This window comes from Triplophysa rosa, linkage group LG10 (genome assembly GCF_024868665.1).
Source record: "Triplophysa rosa linkage group LG10, Trosa_1v2, whole genome shotgun sequence".
Taxonomy (NCBI): Eukaryota; Metazoa; Chordata; class Actinopteri; order Cypriniformes; family Nemacheilidae; genus Triplophysa; species Triplophysa rosa.
Genome location: NC_079899.1, coordinates 19,998,753 through 20,017,627, shown reverse-complemented (window position 1 = coordinate 20,017,627; position 18,875 = coordinate 19,998,753). Strand labels below are relative to the sequence as shown.

The 18,875-nt window shown below is 38.0% G+C and overlaps 2 protein-coding genes across 5 annotated transcripts in view; one reads left to right on the top strand and one right to left on the bottom strand.

Annotated features, from left to right (window-relative positions):
- Window positions 1-5,886: 5,886 nt before the first annotated feature.
- Window positions 5,887-13,617, bottom strand: reep3a (receptor accessory protein 3a). 2 transcript variants are annotated; one of them, XM_057344674.1, is made up of 8 exons: window positions 13,271-13,617; window positions 12,021-12,093; window positions 10,722-10,798; window positions 9,766-9,886; window positions 9,064-9,177; window positions 8,003-8,135; window positions 7,527-7,663; window positions 5,887-7,145 (listed from the first exon to the last, which is right to left on the bottom strand). In XM_057344674.1, exons 1-8 carry the CDS (start codon window positions 13,300-13,302, stop codon window positions 7,071-7,073), a joined length of 762 nt encoding a protein of 253 aa, XP_057200657.1. In that variant the 5' UTR covers window positions 13,303-13,617; the 3' UTR covers window positions 5,887-7,070. The 2 variants fall into 2 exon arrangements, with proteins under 2 accessions (XP_057200657.1, XP_057200658.1); XM_057344675.1 differs by lacking the exon at window positions 13,271-13,617 and adding an exon at window positions 12,314-13,216.
- Window positions 13,618-14,373: 756 nt separating this feature from the next.
- rgs7a (regulator of G protein signaling 7a) overlaps window positions 14,374-18,875 on the top strand; it is a 51,842-nt gene continuing 47,340 nt past the window's right edge. Inside the window, exons 1-2 of one of the 3 annotated variants that reach the window (XM_057343152.1) lie at window positions 14,374-14,542; window positions 15,144-15,266. In XM_057343152.1, the coding sequence (XP_057199135.1) occupies window positions 15,189-15,266 (78 nt within the window). In that variant the 5' untranslated portion in view covers window positions 14,374-14,542; window positions 15,144-15,188. Of the gene's footprint in view, window positions 14,543-14,619; window positions 15,008-15,143; window positions 15,267-16,298; window positions 16,368-18,875 lie in introns of those variants that run through there. The other 2 variants (XM_057343153.1, XM_057343154.1) reach the window with 2 other exon arrangements.

Genomic DNA, 18,875 nt, shown 5'->3' with positions numbered 1-18,875 from the left:
ATTACATTTGATTTACTAGTAAAATATAGTTTTAAATCACTCAACACGATTTCATGGTTTACACCCTTAAACACCTCTAAAAGAAGAAAGGAAACATAATTTGGGAGCTTAAATTGTCTGAAATGGAGATGGTAACATATATACTGTACTTATGTTGTCTCAGTGTAATCCCTGACATCTCTTCGCAGGGAGTGTATTTAAACCAATGTCTTTATGATGTCCACTTTGATTTCTGGAGGTTTTTATATTATGGAATTGTGTCATTGTCATTACAGACTTAAACAAGAATGTTGTAACATGTTTTAAACTTACTATACCTTTCAAAACTCATGGAATTCAGAAGATGACAGATAAATCACTGATGTTATGTGTATGTATTTGTGTTTTGAACCCCAATATGTAAGAGGGGCAATGAGTCATTTCCTTATAAATATGAGACATGCCCCACCCATGTCTTAAAGTATGTGAGGAATTTCCTCTATTCCTTGTAAGTAGTCGTTTAATGTGGAAATCACCTCTTTCTACACTAAATATTTAATTTACATCAATGGAAGTTTAGTCATTTTTCACTGAAAATCATGCATGTTGCCTATAATCATGAAACAACAAGTACGTGTTTGCATACAACCATGTGTGCATCTCACGCTACACTTTAAGTTCATTTTATAAGTATACTTAGACAAAGTACACATTTCGCTGCTTTCCTTGAAACCAAATGTGTAAAAAATATTTACATATTTTGTGATTTTTTTGTGCCATAAATCATTATTATTAGTCACCCATTATGTTTGTCACTGGGTTTTGAAAATATCTAACTAATAAAAAGCAAGTGCTTGTCAACTTTGACAACACAGTATTTAATCATTTAAAAAGTACAATGTTTTTTTTCCGTTTCCTGACAAACAGGAAATTTATAAAAAGTACTAAATTTATACTTTCTTCTTTTTTGTAATAAAAATAAGTATACTAATAACACTCCAGAAGTATACTTATAGCACTCTAATACATTTATTGTAGGAAATGGCACATTTCAGCCATTACAATCAATATGTGTGATTACAGGTTATCTGTGTGTATGTGGCTCATTTAACTGTGTTCGATGCAGACATGCAGGTCTATAGACTCAGTGGTACTAATTGCCTCCATTACAGTGTGGCAAAGTGACAGCTGCCACACAAGGTCAATTGTCCCACATTGGAATAGCTGCACTCCTCTGATCTGCCTCAATAGATTAAAGAGATGGTGATGAAAGAAAGGGAAAGTTTTTCCCTTAAGTATGACACTTAAGGGGTGATTTTCCTTTACCAAAGACAATAGGAGAATAACTTAAGTAAAACTTAAGGTATACTTAAGGACACACTTAAGGGAAAATTACACTTAAGGTGCTTCATGCAACCGGGCCCAGGTCTTTTCAATGAGAGATCAGCATGTACCCGACGCACATGGTTTTTCCCCACCATCCAAAACCATTCTTACTGTAGCGTTGACGTCCAGCCGTTTGACGTCAGTTGTCAGACAAGGTGCTTAATAAAACTGGTTTTGTTGCTAATTAATAGGAAAAATGTGTTAAATGACAAAAAGCCCTAAGAATTGCTTTATCAATGTCAAGGTCATGGGTTTGATTCCAAGATAATGCACTTATAAAATCTTAGTGCACTATATACACTATATATATATATATATACTGTATATACAGTATATGAAGAGTTTGGTTCAAAATTAGATAACTAAAAAGTGTATTGTGTTGTATTGTATTAGTTAGCTGTATTTCTTGAGTTATTATGGCTTAAATCAAAACAAACCAACTGCAGTTTGATTGATATTAATTTTGGAACCAAAATATTCATAATAGGTGATGAATATGAAAAGTGCGTGTGTGTGTGAGTACAGTGTATATATATACTGCACATTTAATGTATATACATGTATGTACTCGGCAAGTTCAATTGCAAGTTTAACTCAAAACCTATAGCTACCAGAATTTCAGTAAAATAACAGAGGAAACACAGAGAGAGAGAGAGAGGAGAGAGAGAGAGAGAGAGAGAGAGAGAGAGAGAGAGAGAGAGAGAGAGAGAATTGAGAACAATTGATTGACTGATAGCAGCTCTAATTCTCAGGTAATCTTAACTGACAGCGTTCTCTGACAATCCGTGTCCAGGTTACCGGATCACCGCCTGCTCTTAAACACAGTTTAACACAGCAGCGCTAACAAAACAACAGAGCCAACGGTGCAGCGCTCATCTCAGTAATTATATCATGCCTGAGGTAGACAGAGACACAGAGCCATGCAAATTCAGATTAAACCTGCAGCTGTAGGGGTTCAGTGTGGGCCCGTGAGCGTGTTAGGGACAGGACCTTTTGATCAGTCGGGCACTCAGAGGGCACGCTAATCGCTCCTGACAGGCCCTTTCTGACAGATTCAGCGACAAACTTCTCGATTTTGCTCTGGTTTTTGAACTCTTCTGTGCCCTGCAGGGACTTGTCAAGCAATCTGATGACAGTGACCCAATTGTCCACTGGGCCCTTTTGAGTAACCCCAATGAGGTCTATACCCCAGCTATTGTCTGCAAATGAACTCTAGAGCAGCTTGTATTTTCTGGTAATTAAGCCTGTTCTTTCTCCCCTCTTTGGCTTCCCTGCATCTCTGTTCTGCTGAATGAAGCAGACACTTGGTCGGTGGGTTCGCATTAGCGTACGGGTTACCGCGTAGTGCCACTTGCGTACTCGCACAGGTGCTGGGTTTTCCCACCGTACCATGTCGCTCATTAGGTCATCGTGATGATGGAAGCACATTTTGTTTAATTGAATTCTCATTAGTGCTTTTACAAAAGACCAGCTACTGACCTCATTGTGCCCGGGGGCACCAAGCTTGTTATCTGCATATCCTTTCTTATATAGGGAACGCCGTATGAGCGTCACATGCAGGAGTTAACGCCTGCTGGTGTAAAGGGAGCTCAAGATGTGTTTATATGAGTGTTAACCTGATAGTTCACCCGAAAATGAAAATTCTGTCCTCATTTTCTCACCCTCTTGTCATTTCCATCCTGTTGACAAAAAAGATATTTTGAATAAAACTGGCACCCATTCACTTGCATTGATTTTGTGTCCATACAATATCAGTGAACATGGGTACCGCTGCTGTTCGGTTTAACTTTCTTCAAAATATCTCTTTTTGTGTTCTGCGGAAGAAAGAAAGTCATGCAGGTTTGAAATGACAAGAGGGTCAGTAAATGATGACAGAATGTCCATTTTTGGGTGAACTATCACGTTAATGCAAAAACATGAGAACATGAGATATTTCGTTTTGGAGTTCAGTATTGCAGTAAAGTCTTCCTGTAGCTTAAATGGTAGAACATTGTGTTATGTCAGTTTGGATAAAATGTATAAATGCCAAATGCATAAATGTAATGTAAAGTCTAACCTATAATTCCTTTAACTTTGCCAAAAAGCAAAGGATGGCATTTCTAGAGTCACTTCACTTTACCAATGTTTATAAGACAGGATATACCAAAACCCACATGGACGCTAAATATACAAGTGCATGTGCCTTTTAAAATTCCACAATTATCCTTGATGGTAGTGTTGTCTTCCAAATAAGTCACTGGGACACGTTATTTTTGAACACCTCCCATGTGACGCCACCCCAGTGAAACTCTCATCCTGGATAAATATGAATGCACTTGAAAATATGCTTGCTAACCTAGTCCAGGTGGACAGGCACTGAGATAACTGGGAATTGCAATGGGGGCAAAAGGTGTCAGACCCCGAAAACGCGGCTAGGGGAACCCGATAGTGGCTGGGTGTTGGAGGTCTAGGCCGGGGCAGAAGGGTCTGGGGCTCTGGGTATTGAGGGCAGGATTATTGGGGACAGGCTGAGGAGAGATGAGGGCAGAGAGCAGTCCGACTCAGTGGGAGAGGGAGAGAAAGCTAAAGAAAGCGGGAATGAAAGAAAGAGGGGGTGAGATGGGGGTTAAATATTCAAAGGAATGCCTTGAACTACAAGGTCAAGAGAAGTGTAGAAAAGAGAGGAAGAAAAGTTTTGGATGAACAATTCACAACATTTATGTATAACTTTGCTGCATCTATAATTATACATTTTCATAAAAATAATAAAACTATAAATTATAGTAAAAAACGACAGAAGTCTATACATTCCCACTTAAACAGTTAAGCAAAATGTTCGACTCTGTAATATTCCAGGAGGATTTGAACTCCTGACAGACGTGCCTATTTCTCTTTCATTCTTCCCTCTTATTCTCTCATCCTCTTCTCTCTCTGATGGCGTCTGAGACACAGGACGTCTCCACACTAAGGTGCTGAAAGGATTGAACATGTCCCTTGTCAGACCGCAATGAAACAACTGCTGCTAGACCACACAAACACACACACTGACCACCAATTCTGTCAGACGTCCATCACGGTTATATCTTCAAAATGTGTTCGTTATTATCAAAATAAAATAAACAAGGTGTTTGAAATAAACTGTGTTGTTTGCGGTTCAAAAGCAAACATGTGGAAGCTTGTGACGCCTTCATAGCCTAAAGGTGGGGATACCCAAAACAAACAGTGGATTAAAAGGTGAATCTCATGTTTACTGATTTACACTCTTCAAGCTTTTATACATGTATCCTAAATATTACTGCGAGTCAATTTGTCTAGTTCCAAGTAGTTTGGCTTTGTTAAATTTAGTAGTTTCGGATACTAAAGGTTAGGAGCAGGCCCCCATAAAATCTATGGGTTTGTTGTTTTAAATGGTAAAACTTTTAAAAGAGTTGCTTTTAAGGTAAGGTAAGGTGTACTTTATTGTCCCTGAGGGAAATTTGTCTTGGGCTCAACAATACACCACTGCATCACATAAAAAACCATCCACAAAAATACATAAACCTTAATCATAAATAGTACAACCATAAAAACAGATCATTCACAACTGAAACATAAAAGAAGTCTTACATGGTGTCGTTTAATAGCTTGATTGCAGGAAGGAATAAATTAGTTTTTTAACTTCTCGGAATTCTTAGTCTCCGACCTGATGGCAGCATTTTGAACTCACAGTTCAAGGTGTGTGTTATATCATGCAAAATCTTATATGCCTCCCTCAGCATTGACTTTTCATACAGGGTCTGGAGATAAACCGGTTCTGTTCTACCCATTGTCTTCATGGCTATTTGAATAATATGTCCAAGCCTGGATTTCCGCTGTACTGTCAGATTACCACACCAAAGATGTATTGCCAGGTTTTTACATACATTACATGTGAACTACAGACTGTGTAGTATGGCTCACTGTGCTGTATAGATAAGATAGCTGTTCAAATCAGGAGTGAATGTCCTTCAACCAGCATATATGAACGCGACTCCTTCTAGTGGTCAGTGGAGGAATTGCAATATGACAGACAAGATAATGCACCAGTAGATGGCGACCTGTTAGTGTATAAGTATTATGTACATATTTGTTCAAAACGTATTATTCGTTCAAAGCACACTTTAAGCTATAGACCTATTCATTTGTTTTTAATAATTTTCTTTTTTCATCTAAATAAAATTATCTTGACATTTTGTTCAATTTAGTGTGAAATGCTTTATATTGATCTGTTTATTATAAGATGTCACTTTATTTATCTTAATAATGAATTATAATGAAATAAATTGACTCCAAAGGGCTGTAATTGGAGTCAGTTCCCAAAATTATGAAATCGAGCAGCCCTGAAGAAAAGATCTGAAATGACATTGGGGCATATTTTCTTTCCACCAGACCTAAAAAAAATACTCACAATATTAGTGATTGTGAATAATGATTTTATAGACTAAAGAACTTTTTGTGCAATAAAATTTTCTGAGGATGTTTAAGGTTCTCAAGAAACCATATAATTTAACAACAACAACAACATACTTTTAGAGACCTTTATTTTTAAGAGTGTATCCTCTTCTTGACAGGCTGTCTTCCAACAAAACATACACATTTTCAAAATAGACTTTTCCCACACAAATACGAGAGGAATGAAAAGCAAACCAAAAATGGACAAGGCATCCCCACTGTCTACATAGGAACAAACCACGTGTTTAATTCACTTTTAGTGTAGCCTAACATCGGATTCACTCTCCTGTCATGCTTTGGTAAGGTTCTGCGTCGGTGTTAGGGAAAGGCTGCAAAAACTAGAAGCTAAATTCAGAAAAAAACATGATTAACTAAACTTGAAATTGCACAAAATGCATTTAAAAACAATCCTAAAACATTCAAAATTAAGAAATGTATTTGGAGACAGTTTAAAATACTGTTAAGACCTTAAAGACAATCTTACAAATAAATGTACAGAATTTCATGCAGTTTAAGACTCAAATGTCAAGCAAAAAACGAAATGTAAACATTAAGAAGCAGAAATGCCTATGCAATAATAATAATAATAATAATAATAGCATACCAAGCACTGTCAGCTTTCTGGAATTGTTCAAACTTAACACAACTTGATTCCAGACTTCATTTCATTATTGTGAACACAAGCTGAAAAGCAAGCTCTACAGTTACCACTGCCCTTGACATCTGCCCCTGTGGAGGGAGAGTGAAAACAGCAGAGATATCTGTACTACTGTAACACTGGCTTTGTGTAATATGAAGCTGTTTCTTCAGAAGCAGGTTTAGGTCAAGTTATTGTACGACTGCATGCCCTCCGATCCATTGAGATTTTTAGTACATTCTTATTACAGCTTGCACTTTTTACATATTCATAAAAGAAAGTGTTGGCCATTTTTTGTTCTCTTATTAGGCTTTGGTATTTTTAACAAATTTAATCTTTAAAACAAAACTAAACTCAATAGAAAAAATGAATGATGGTTTCTGCTTCTCATTTGTGAGTCACTTTGGATAAAAGCTTCTAGCAAATGAATGACTGTACATGTCATTGTGTTAGAAGTCTGTTAATATCTTGGGTTTAGTGTTGCTTTGAAACAGTATTAACTTGCAGAAATGCCGGGCGATCGTTTATGATAAAACTTCAGCAGCTTTTAAATGAGGTTTTTAACTGCAGACGGTGGTTGATGTAATGCTTATCCCCCCTGGTGTTGTGCAGCGGAAGATCAAGTATGGTCAAATGTGGATGATGTAATCAATGGCCTCCTTCTGGGTTTCAGCTTTAAAGACCCGTACCTTGGCTTTAAAAGAAAAAAACAACATTAATGTAAACGTGTTAATATGTACATGTATAATATTCCTTACCCTAACTATAAATGATTTCCGTATCTTCTGAATTCAATTTTCTTTAATGATTGGAGGCAATTGATGTACAGATTTCAAGTTTGGACAAAACAATGCCAGAATGATTTAAGAATGTTCCAAAAAGCTTCTTGAGTGCTTAAATGCACATAAATACGACAAAGCCGTTAAAATGGTCAACGTCACAAGTTTGCATACATTTGATAACATTAAAATGAGTCTGAAATGAATTTTTTTGTGTTTTAGACTCGTGGACCCAACTGCATCTGTGCCAGAAATATTCAGACTGGCATGAACATAAAACTCTTGCACAAAAATACCTCTTTGCGTGCCGCTTTGGCACGCGTGATTTTCACACTCTGAGATCTACGCAGACCCTTTTGCACAGACGCCTCATCTTCTGAGAATACTCCATCTGTTTCCTCCTCATGCCCCTCCCCTTCTTGTTTATATGGCTCTGGTAAAGCAGAAACACAGATTCTTGACAGGTACCAAACCCTAAAACCAGGACTGCTTGAACATACAGTACAATCTGTAAAAATGTGTTACATCTAGAAATCCGGCTTATTTTTGATTTGTCATTTCTGCATCAGTTTACTGTCAAAATCCTGTTTTCCGTCTTTAACCACTAGAGGGAGACAAAATAACGTTACTGCTAAAAGTCGATTAGCTTTTCTCCACTTGGCTTCATCTGTCCTTGAAGTCTTACAATCCTTCTTTTGATAGTTGTGGTCATTTTGGATAAGAATGTATTTTTGTTCAGTAAATTCCGTATGCCATTAGCACGCAATCTCACCAGAACCAGAATTCGGGTTAGCAGGATGTATGGCTCGTCGACTAGGATTGGCGAATGCTGATTGGTCGGAGGGGATCTGCGTCAGGTCAGGAATACTAAAACTCCTCAGACGCTCGCTGATGGCACCTTGTCCCTGTGGAATAAGTCATGTGATCAGTTGTCACACTACATTATACTGTACATACTGCACTCGATAACTTAATTCAAGATTAAAATCAATTCACCAAAGCCTACCTTTAGAACACAGAAGCATAGGTAGCAACTAGTTAATAATGGCCTGTGTGTCAAAGATTGGTTAAAACAGATCAGCCACAACAATAAGCCAAGAGAAAACAAGTTACCTGAGACAGTGACTACTACTGGAGAATAGTTTAGCATGTAGACAGAAAGAGGAGGTAGATTTAAACTAGGCTTAAACTAGGCTTTCTGTGCTGGTGACTGGTGCTTGCCCATGCAAAACTTGCTGTCGTTCTAGGGTGTTGTGGCTAAATGTCAGGGCTTGCTATGCGGTTGCCAAAGTGTTCCTAGTGATTGCTACAGAATTGCTATATAGGTCATTGTTTTAGTGGTTGTTAATGTTCTGGGTGGTCCAAGACAAAAGCCTATGATATTGTGGTCCATAGATATTGTCCTTACTTGAACGAATCTACGGCAAAAAATGCTCGTAAAAAATACACAAATTTCAGCTATCAGTTAAATCTGTAGCACAAACTGTGCAGTAGGAGTCAGTACTCAGCGTTTGTTCATATTCTCTTAAGTGTGAACAATGGCCTTAGCAAGCACCCCTAATAAAACGAATCAAACACAGAATAGTGCCAGAGAATGTGGTCTTTAGAAAGCAGCCATGTAGAGACAGCAAATTAGATTTTAACAGAGCAGCTGAGAGGATAGAAGAGGGTCATGGTGAAGTCAACTCTTACTGTAAACCGAATTACAGTGTCAACACACACATTCTCTGTCTACACAAAATAGAAGCAGTCAGCTGTCAATATCAGCTTAGGTAGGTAAGCTCACATGCCCAACTCGTATAAAGAATGCATGAGCGTGTACGTGTGAGATACCTTAACTGCAGCGGAGACAGCAGCAGTGGCCGCGATAGTGAGACCCTGACGGCCAAAATTCACCATGGTCTCGTAACTCTTCTCTTTGGCTTGGACTAAATAATCATCAATTTCCTGGAATAACAGTAACAATGTCTAAGATTGACAACAAACAGTTTGGGGGGGTAAGAAATGCAATATAATATACATAACTATGTCTTCAGAGGTGTATAAAGACCTGACATAATGAAGCCTTATTTTTTTTACCACCCAAGAATGAGCTATTTCTATCTACATACACCGCGGGTCCCCTTACATGGAATTCACCAAGTTGTTTCTACAGTAGCCCAAAACGGACAAACCGCTCTACAGAGCGTGTTTTATAAAAAATCAGCCACCGTAGTGCTTTGAAAGATAGGGGTGGAGTGAGCTGCTGGTTGCAATTCGTAACCTCATCACTAGATGCCGCTAAATTTCATACACTGGACCTTTAAATGAACTATACAGTTTACTGTTACAGTTCATACTGTAATGGTAACATCATAAAGAATTTCCAAATCTATCTTACAGTTTATCACTTTAACGTCATTTATGTAATCGTTGACTATCTGGACTTTCACAAGAAGTTCCAGCATGGCAATGTTTTATACGCTGTGGACACCTTTTCACACCCAACCAGAGCTGTAAAAGTATATTGTTGTGTTATAGTTTTTGGGTCATTACCCTTTCCTTGGATGCCAGCATAGGGTGTAGAAACTTCCTGTAGATGAGGCTGGCTCCTCTGGTGTAAGGGGACAGCAACCAGATGACAAAAGCCACTTTCAGCTCGTAGTAAAGTGGAAACCTAAAAAGATAAAGTGCAGCCAATTTACAGCTGGATTAAAACTAAGATTTAGTTTGGATGTATGATACCAGCTTCTGGAACATCAGTATGACAATAAATGACCAGCCCTGGGCAATTGATGCTGCCAATATTGCACAATTAATCTCATAATGTTTACAAGTATGCATTTTGGTACAGATGCTTTTATTAAAAGCGACTAACACTGCAACTGGATAAACATTTTTATCTGTCTATATGTTCCCTCATTTGAACCCATGGCCTTGGTGATGTACCTATTGAGCCACGGGCTGTAGTTAGGATGTGGGTTTGGCATCAAAATTTGCAAACCGATGATACTGTACCGCAATCTCAGTCTAGCCAGTCACCAAAGCATAGCGTGCAAAATAAACTGAGCTGATATTTTTAAATGTCAAGAAACAAATGAAATGCAGATGAACTAAGCCGAACTGAAACTAAGCCTAACAGACTGGTTCCTCTAAGTGGCCTGGAGGGAAAAAAAAAGCTCAAAATCTGCAACAGCAGATAAAAAGCCTTTTCATGCACCACAATGGCCAGACAATGAAAAGCCACAGATACAATGAGATGAATGACAAAATGTTGGCAAAACCACTTAAAGCACAATTACTCCATGCAATCTAATACCAATGATTAATTTGTCTCTTTTTCACTCTGTGTGTGTTTACTTGCTTTTATTATGTGGGGTCCAAATGTCCCAACAATGATAGCAAAAGTCTCACACATGGGGACCGATGGCCGTAATGATAAAAATCATTACACCTGTGGAAAGTTCCCACATGTATAGAAACCTAACGTGTGTGTGTGTGTGTGTGTGTACCATGCTAAAGAAAGATCTGTGATGGTCTCCACTACCGTATAAAGAGCAAACACAATCCAGTACATCATCCATCGTACCTGTCAAACCACAAACATATGAAAGTTATAGAAAGAAACATACATATCTCCAAACAGTACCATCACAGTGTCACCATCTGATACTACTGCTGTACCATGGTACGGCCACAATGTTTATTGTAAGAGGTAGCCAAAGATCAAATTAAGGGCACTAGCTAGAATACAGTAACAGTATTAGGTTGCTAAACAAACGAGGCTTAATTTACAGAAAATTTATGTCAACTAGTAAGAGTAACCTGGATTAGACAGACAGTACATCTGGACTTCTTTATGAGAGGGATGAAAATTATGTCATCATTTACTCGCCCCTAAATAGTTCCAAAACTGTATAAAATTATTTGTTCTGTTTAACATAAAAGAAGATATTTTGAAGTAGGGCTTCACGATCATGTGTAAAATGATAATCACGATTATTTTGCTCAAAATTTTAATCACCAATAATAAACACGACTATTTTGTCAGTTCAGAACTTTTGTTTTTAATTTCACTTAAGCATGTTTATTAGGCCTATACTTTACAGCCAATGAATATGTCATAATCTGCTGCCACTGAGCTTCAGCACCGTATTTCAAAGCACGCAATCAATCATCTAAAAAAATTGACATTCTGTGACCTTCGAAATGAAACCGTTCTACTCCATTTTTGATTTCTTGTTCTTTTTATAAATCATTACTATTCGTCACCCTTCATGTTTGTCTGTGGGTTTTGTAAAAAAGTATTAAAATAGTACAAATGCAGTGGAAAAAATGTTTTTTTATTTCCTGTAAGGGTGGCCGTTTAAAAGATACAAACTTTGCGATGATTTTCTGACCTTATCGGGAGTTTTGTGCTTGCTTTTAAAACATTAAGATCACTCACAACGATTATGCTCAGTTAATTGTGGGAAGCATAAATCGTTATCACGATTAAAATATGATTAATCGTGCAGCCCTATTTTGAAGAATGTGGGAAACTACTGTATGTTCTGGGTCACCATTGACTATCATAGCAGTTTTTCCTTCTATGGAAGTCAATAGCGCCCCAGAACTGTTTGGTTACAAACATTCTTTCAAATATCTTTCCTTGCGTTCAGCAGAACAACGGAATTTACACAGGTTTGGAACAACTTGAGAGTGAGTAAATGATGATAGACTCATTTTTGGGTGAACCATCTATTTATAATGGATAGTACAGATGAATTTGTTTGGTCCAAATTAAGCAGATGAATGAATTGAATACTCACATATTCTTTGACGTTCTTGGATTTGACTGCTTTAAAGGAGTAGTATGCAGGGTACAGCGTTCCAAACACAAGACTGTAAGAAAACGCATGTTTCATTATTGTATACAAAGCAAGTTTAATGCAACTTTTTTTTACATTTTGCCAATGAATTATTTTAGGCACAACAAATATTTAGTTTATCATTCAGAATTATGTAAAGGCTGTAAAAAATGATCAAATATCTGCTTGAGACTCATTTGACAAGATAAAAAAGTAATTCATCCTGTTTTTCAGGGAGATGCTAAATACCTCACCTTACCCCGCCCATACACACAGGAATACCATGACCTTCACTGTTTCTGGCCTCTCTTTTCCTTGCCCGTGCATTTTCGAGTAGCTATGGGAACGACAGCTCTGCCTGATACCGTCTAAGTTTTGTGCAACCATGGGTGTGTGTGTGTGTGTGTGTGTGTGTGTGTTGAAGGACCATTGGATGAATTCCATTTATTGCATAACCAACTCTCTCCTCTAAAACATCTCAACCATACAAAGAAATATAACTTTTCCTGGAACTTTAAACAGTTCAACTTTATTAATGGCTCTGTACAGTATAATCCAAGTCACCATAAACATAAACAGAGCCAGATGAGCTAGTCAGATGAACACGGTTAGAGTCACAATGGTTTAGTCATGCATTTCCTATTACGCTGCTCGTTGGGGGAGCACACGAGAAAGAGAGAAAAGAATAGGAATGGGACAGAAAGAGAGAGGGAGCTCTGTAAACAACAAGGCCTTGTTGAGCCTGCAAATAACTACTGTACAGGTGTATTTGTATTCAAGCACAGACCCTTTTTTCAGTAGCAGAGTACAGTAAAGATAACCAAACTCACAGCACAAATCACCTAAAGGAATGAGGAACAAAATGTCCTTTCCTGTGCTGACCTTTTCCACAAAGTGAGAGACACACCTAACATTACAGAGCAGCAGGAAAACAGCAGTTCCTCTCTGGCAGACAGAGACCTTGACTAAACCGGATCTCCAGCCCAAAACATCATGCATTTCCTCAACCACTCCACTATGTAGTGCAAGAATGACGTCAGGTTTTATTATTTTGAATCATTTATTTATATTTTGAAATGTGGCCCTGCATTTTTTTTTATTCGTTACAGCAGTTGTACAAATGCATACAGTATAGTTGATCCGTATGAACTAAACACAATGCAAATGCAGTTTCAGAAAAGCAAATAGTTTTTCTAGAAAAAATTACTTACACGACGGATCTAGATATAATCCACGATACCATCTTCCAACCTGTTGCACTTTACAATTAAAAAGTAACCGGTCCTAGTCAGATTTATAAACTGACGTTACACACATAAGTTACAAACTGATAACTTCTGTCTCACTTCTCCAACTACTAAAACTCATCAACCGAGCTCCTGTTTTCAACACTTGCTTCCTGGTGTCCAGAAATGTCCTCCATAACATCGTTGTTTAACAGATAAAACAGTTTTCGGCTGTTTTGTCACTACATCGTTTCCACCGCTGCGTTAAAAATGTATGTATTGTTGTCCTCTTCGTTGCATATCCTTTTCGGACTAGGAACGAAGTCACTTCTGAGCGATGGCTCATCTGGCCACTGATTGGACGGCGCCGCTAGTTTGTCCCGCCTTTCGTGTTCATTGATTGGACCACTGACTCTTCTCCAAACAGGGTCACAGGGCGGAGCAACGTCGTGCACCACGTTTTCAGTCAGTTTGCGTACTAGTAAAAAACTGATATATAATAAAACAGTTAATTTTTCAAGTTTCTAATTTGTTTGTTTCAGGATGTATGGATATTGCTTATTGATGGTTGGGTATCGTTTTAAACGCAACGCTCTACTCTTTTGTATAAAAAAACTGCATATAGTTTAAAATGAAAAACTGCTAATATTTGAAGCGTGAAGTTTTTCACAGGAACACATAATATTTCTGAATGATTAAACTGGGCCTGGCAGACGTGTATGGGCTAGTCTTTGATCCTGAGAGGAATAACACAGTTTGTGCAAAACTGCCAGTTCACCACCACTATTGTCTTTACATATAAACAAGACCGATATTAGGCTAATGTAACTTTATTAATATGGTTCATGTAATTGAAAGTCTACATATATGGACAAAACGAAACAACTTTACTATACAATAGTGTACAGCCATTGGTTTTATGTCTTGTCTGTCTGTAGATAATAACTGATAAGCTCAAGTAAAAGATAAGTAACTACGTACAGAACAAAACAAGTGGACAAAATGCCAAATGCAGCTGAAGAAAAAATCACACCCTCCGCTTCGTGCGGGGTCCAGGATTGGTTCAAGGTTGGATGCGCGTGCCCTTGTCGTCGGCGCGTGCCCCGTCCTTCAGCAGAATCGCTGCGCGCTATGACGCTTCAGCATCAACCAAAGCATCACTAATATTTCCAATGAATTATACGTCCGAAAGCTGACGAACTTGATCCACTCCGGGATCGCGGATCCATCTTTCAGTGGAGACGGGGCGTGTTTGAGGTGAGGATGAAAAGATGTGGTGCTTTAGGGTTGTGCATTTTATTGGTGATAGCAGGTCTCGTGCACGGGCTGCAGTTCCGCCAGAGGAGCTGTCTGTGGTTCTGAAGGATCGGGTGTCTGTGCAAGACTGTGCATTGTCCGTGCATTTTGGTGGAACGAAATTGGCATCGTGCTTGCTTTTTTGGCGGGTTGAAATAATGTATGACAGCGAATCCACATTGACACACCGTAAAGCGTTGGATACATGACATAAGGATGCAGCGCGAGGTGGTACAGTCGTAGCGTGTAAATGTTGTCCCACCATCCAACTGAGAGCAACTTGGACGTTATGTACCAGTGTTTACTGTCATCTGTAATGTGTTCGTGGAGCAATTTGTGATTATATTAATATTGGAAGGAAAATCCATAAACAGCTGATGAATTATTTTAAGATGACTGTAATGCACTTGTGTATACAAAGACTAAGTAGGTTAAGCATATACGAATTAGACAATCAAATTGTAAATCAAATAAGACAATCAATCATTTTATTCTTTGTCCATTAAGACATCAGGTACACTTGTGTTGCTCCAGGTTTGAATGACCTGTTATTCTCCTTCAGGTTTAAAGATCCACTGGAATAGCAGTTCGGCAGCATTTTAGGACCATGGCGAAAAACAACAGCCTTCATTCAAACAGCAACGGAGAGACTGATGACTCCCCAAACATGCTGGTGTACCGAAAGGTATGACATTTAGATATTTTTGTTGTGGAATGCAACAGCTGCCCTATACAAGTTTCACAAAAAAAATCTGAAAAGGAGACAACACTTTTAATACTGTGTATCTTATTCTCCCGCTCCATTGCCTAATTGCTAATTTGCTCATCTGTGTTTGGGTCGAAGACATTTGTGTTGCTGATGGAGCACTAAAGTCTGTCATGGTGGCTGAGAGCCACTAACTCTACCATTCGCCCTTTGGTGACTCAGAAAAGAAACATGAATTTTTCAAGAAGCCATTATCACGTAATTCTAAGACTTGTGTGGCAAATTACGGTTTCAATCATGGTCAGTCTTTGTGTCATTAATTAGTAGCCTGTTTAAATGAGGTCTGATTATGAATCAGATATTAGAGTGGCTCCCCCCGATGAATTAATCATTTCGGTTTTTATGTCCGGCATAGATTTTCACATTTTCTGCTGAAAATATGAGTGGTGCTTCTTTGGTTCTGTAGGTGGTTGCTAGGGTGTTCTGGAAGATTGCTTTTTATTCCGAGTTATAAAAGCCCTAGCTCCTTCAATGTTAGTCTATGCAACATTGTAATGATAAAAGTTTGTTTGAAATCCTTAACCATAATTAGGAGTAAGAGTTAGTAGTAGTAATGCATGTCTTGCCAAGCAAAATTAAAATGGTTTAAATACTTTTTTAAGTATAACTCACAAAACAGATTCTTTGATTGAACATGGGCTCCGAAATTGCTCACTGGATCGGCAGCACTAGATATCGACACAAACTCCGGTGTGATTACAGCTAGCACATCTCTGTCCTGAACCAGCTTGCCTTACCTTTTCTCTCGAGCATGTTCAATTTCAATCCGTTCCCTCAGGTGCAACTGAAATTTGTTGTCAGAACATGCCAGTCAGATATAGTCTTAAGACAGTGAATCATTCCTCTATCAGGGGGCTGCAGAATTTCTCCTTCAAGAGTGTTTTTTTGCCGTCTTTCAATTCATCCCTTCACCCTTCAGTTGATTTTCACATTTCTTTCATGCTGGTTCAGTCTTATTAGGTGAGCTGTGCCGTGGAGATGCAGGGAAGAAAAACGCTATTAGATGCAGTCAGAGATCCTGTGAGTGGCTCTTTCCTTCACATCTCAACACAGGTTTAAAACGTATCTTAAAAAGCTGAATACATTTATGAGGAATCCTGAGCAGAGCAAAGCTTTAATGATGTGTCACGACTTGCGAGGTTACAGTACTGTAGGTACTTAAATAAAACTAGCAGTAGTACTGTACATCACATGTTTCAAGGACCTGTTGTAAAATGTTAATGTGATGTACTTATTTTCTTATTATGTATTTTTCAGTGATGGTCTACCATTATGTATAGTGTGTAAAAGACACCCATAAAATGATAAATATTATCGAATAAAGAATAGTATACTTACAGAAACAACATAAATACAAGCACTGACCGAACTGGTCATAAACAGTTTATTCAAAAGCATGAAATAGAGAGTTCAATGTAAAGGTGTTGTTATTTCAGGAGTGTGGTGCATAAATGTATCCCACTTTAGTAAGAACAGATGGAGTTTCTAGGCTTGGTTGCCCATCCGTGATTATGTATTTCTTTTGAGAAGAGAAAGAGGGAAATATAATGATGAATTTAGTGTAAAATTGACTTGGAAATGTTAAATTACAAAGTGCACTTTGTGTGACCAAGAGTGGTCACCAGTTTTCACACATAAGATGCTATAAAAAATTCATCACGCCATGAAACAGCAGGGAAGTATGAAAAATGTTTTGTCAGGTAACCTGAAAGTGTATTTTATGCGTCAACATCTACAGGTTTTTATAAAAGTGAAGTACTTTATTTAATATGCCTGAAGCAACCTCACTACTTAACCAATTAACGTGATTTTAGTGGTCAAATTATGTAGGAATGAAGTGAGAGAGCAAGAAAGATTAGTTTCAAATGGTAAATTCGAGTTTGACAGGTTTTTAAGTCCTGTTTGAAAAATGTAATAATCGTGCAATGTATCAGCAATGTAAGACATAAGACCTAAACCAAAGTCATGTGGGACTTTTAAAACCTTTGATACGAAAGGGGAAAGGATTGTGTTATTTGTTTTCAATCATTTCTACTTCAGATGATGAAACAAAGAATTAACACGGCACACTTGGGAAACACACTGACATGTTCTTTACTTTATTCAGCAACTTGTATGACATTTAAGGTTTTTACTGTCGTAAATCTCCATACATCACCTCCCCACTTGACACCTAACACTGTAATAAAATAAAAACCCTACCGTGTAGACGATGACAGTTTTACCTCCCTTGGTATTTGGTTGAGTAGACCTGTACATTTTCGAGCTGTGCAGATGTATTGTTACTGTGGGGGAGCAAGAGGGAGATAGATTGACAGACGAGAGGAAGAAAGGGAATTATAAATGAGTAACTGTACCTGGTGTCTTATGTACTGTAGTGCCACGTCTGCCCGAAATAAAATTTTCAGTTTGTTAGCCACAGTTGTTATTTTTTATACTGTATTGCTTATATTACACATCAAAACTTGAAGACAGGTAGCGTAGAACAGTGGTTCTCAAACTGGTGGCCGTTATCCCCTGGGGGGCAAGATTGATCCAGGGGGGCCTTTTATGTCATTTTATGAAATATAGAAATTGATCATATTTTTCGGCAACATAACATCAGAAAAATAAGACCACCAACCAAAAGAATTGATGTTGTATAACATTATATGTTTTTGGTTTAATTAAAATTCTAAGTTTAAGGTTATACGTTTTTATTTGGGGGGGCCACAAAGCAATGCACCCTACACAAAGGGGGCCATACAACGATAAAGTTTGAGAACCACTGGCTTAGACTAAAAATCCGATTTATTTAATGAATTCATGTTGGCTAGCATTAGTGGTGATTTTGAAGGCTGGCATAACTTGCTGTTGCTCGTCTGCTGTTTCCCATCTAGCAACCACTCCAATACACCCTAGCAACTTAGCAGCAAGTTTTACACAAGCAAAACCTCTGAGAATAGACACGTTGTAGAATTGTCTGATCATACAGGTACACGCATGCATCCACATATTTACAGTGAGTGCACACTCATGGGACTGGCACACTCAATCAGATAAATGTATGTGACATATATACACACATGTTTTTATGTTGGTTGGTTTGACTCTAGAAATGAGAGTATATCATAATAGAAAAGCTACATTGTGATTACATGTGCAAAACAATGTTGTATGTTTTTAGAACTTTGGAATAGTAAAAAAATCTGGAATATCTTTAGTTTTTTGTTCAGCATTAATTTGATCTTAGAATATTTTGTGTATACACGCACTTGCACGTATTTAGGTATTCCTTTGCACATCTGCTGTTGTTTATAGCCTGGGGGCTGCATAAATTCCTACCATTAGGAGAAGCTCAGAGATTGCAGTCCTCTTTTGAAGGTTTAGACTTTTTTCATCACACCATCAGCTATCACACTGTGTTAAAAATGCTCAGTCACACAAACTGCTGCTGGTGAATATAAAATCTCTTTCGGATGATGGAGACACCAATCTGTTCCAACACAACCATCTCGGCTTCTGCCTCCTCATGCATAATTCATATCC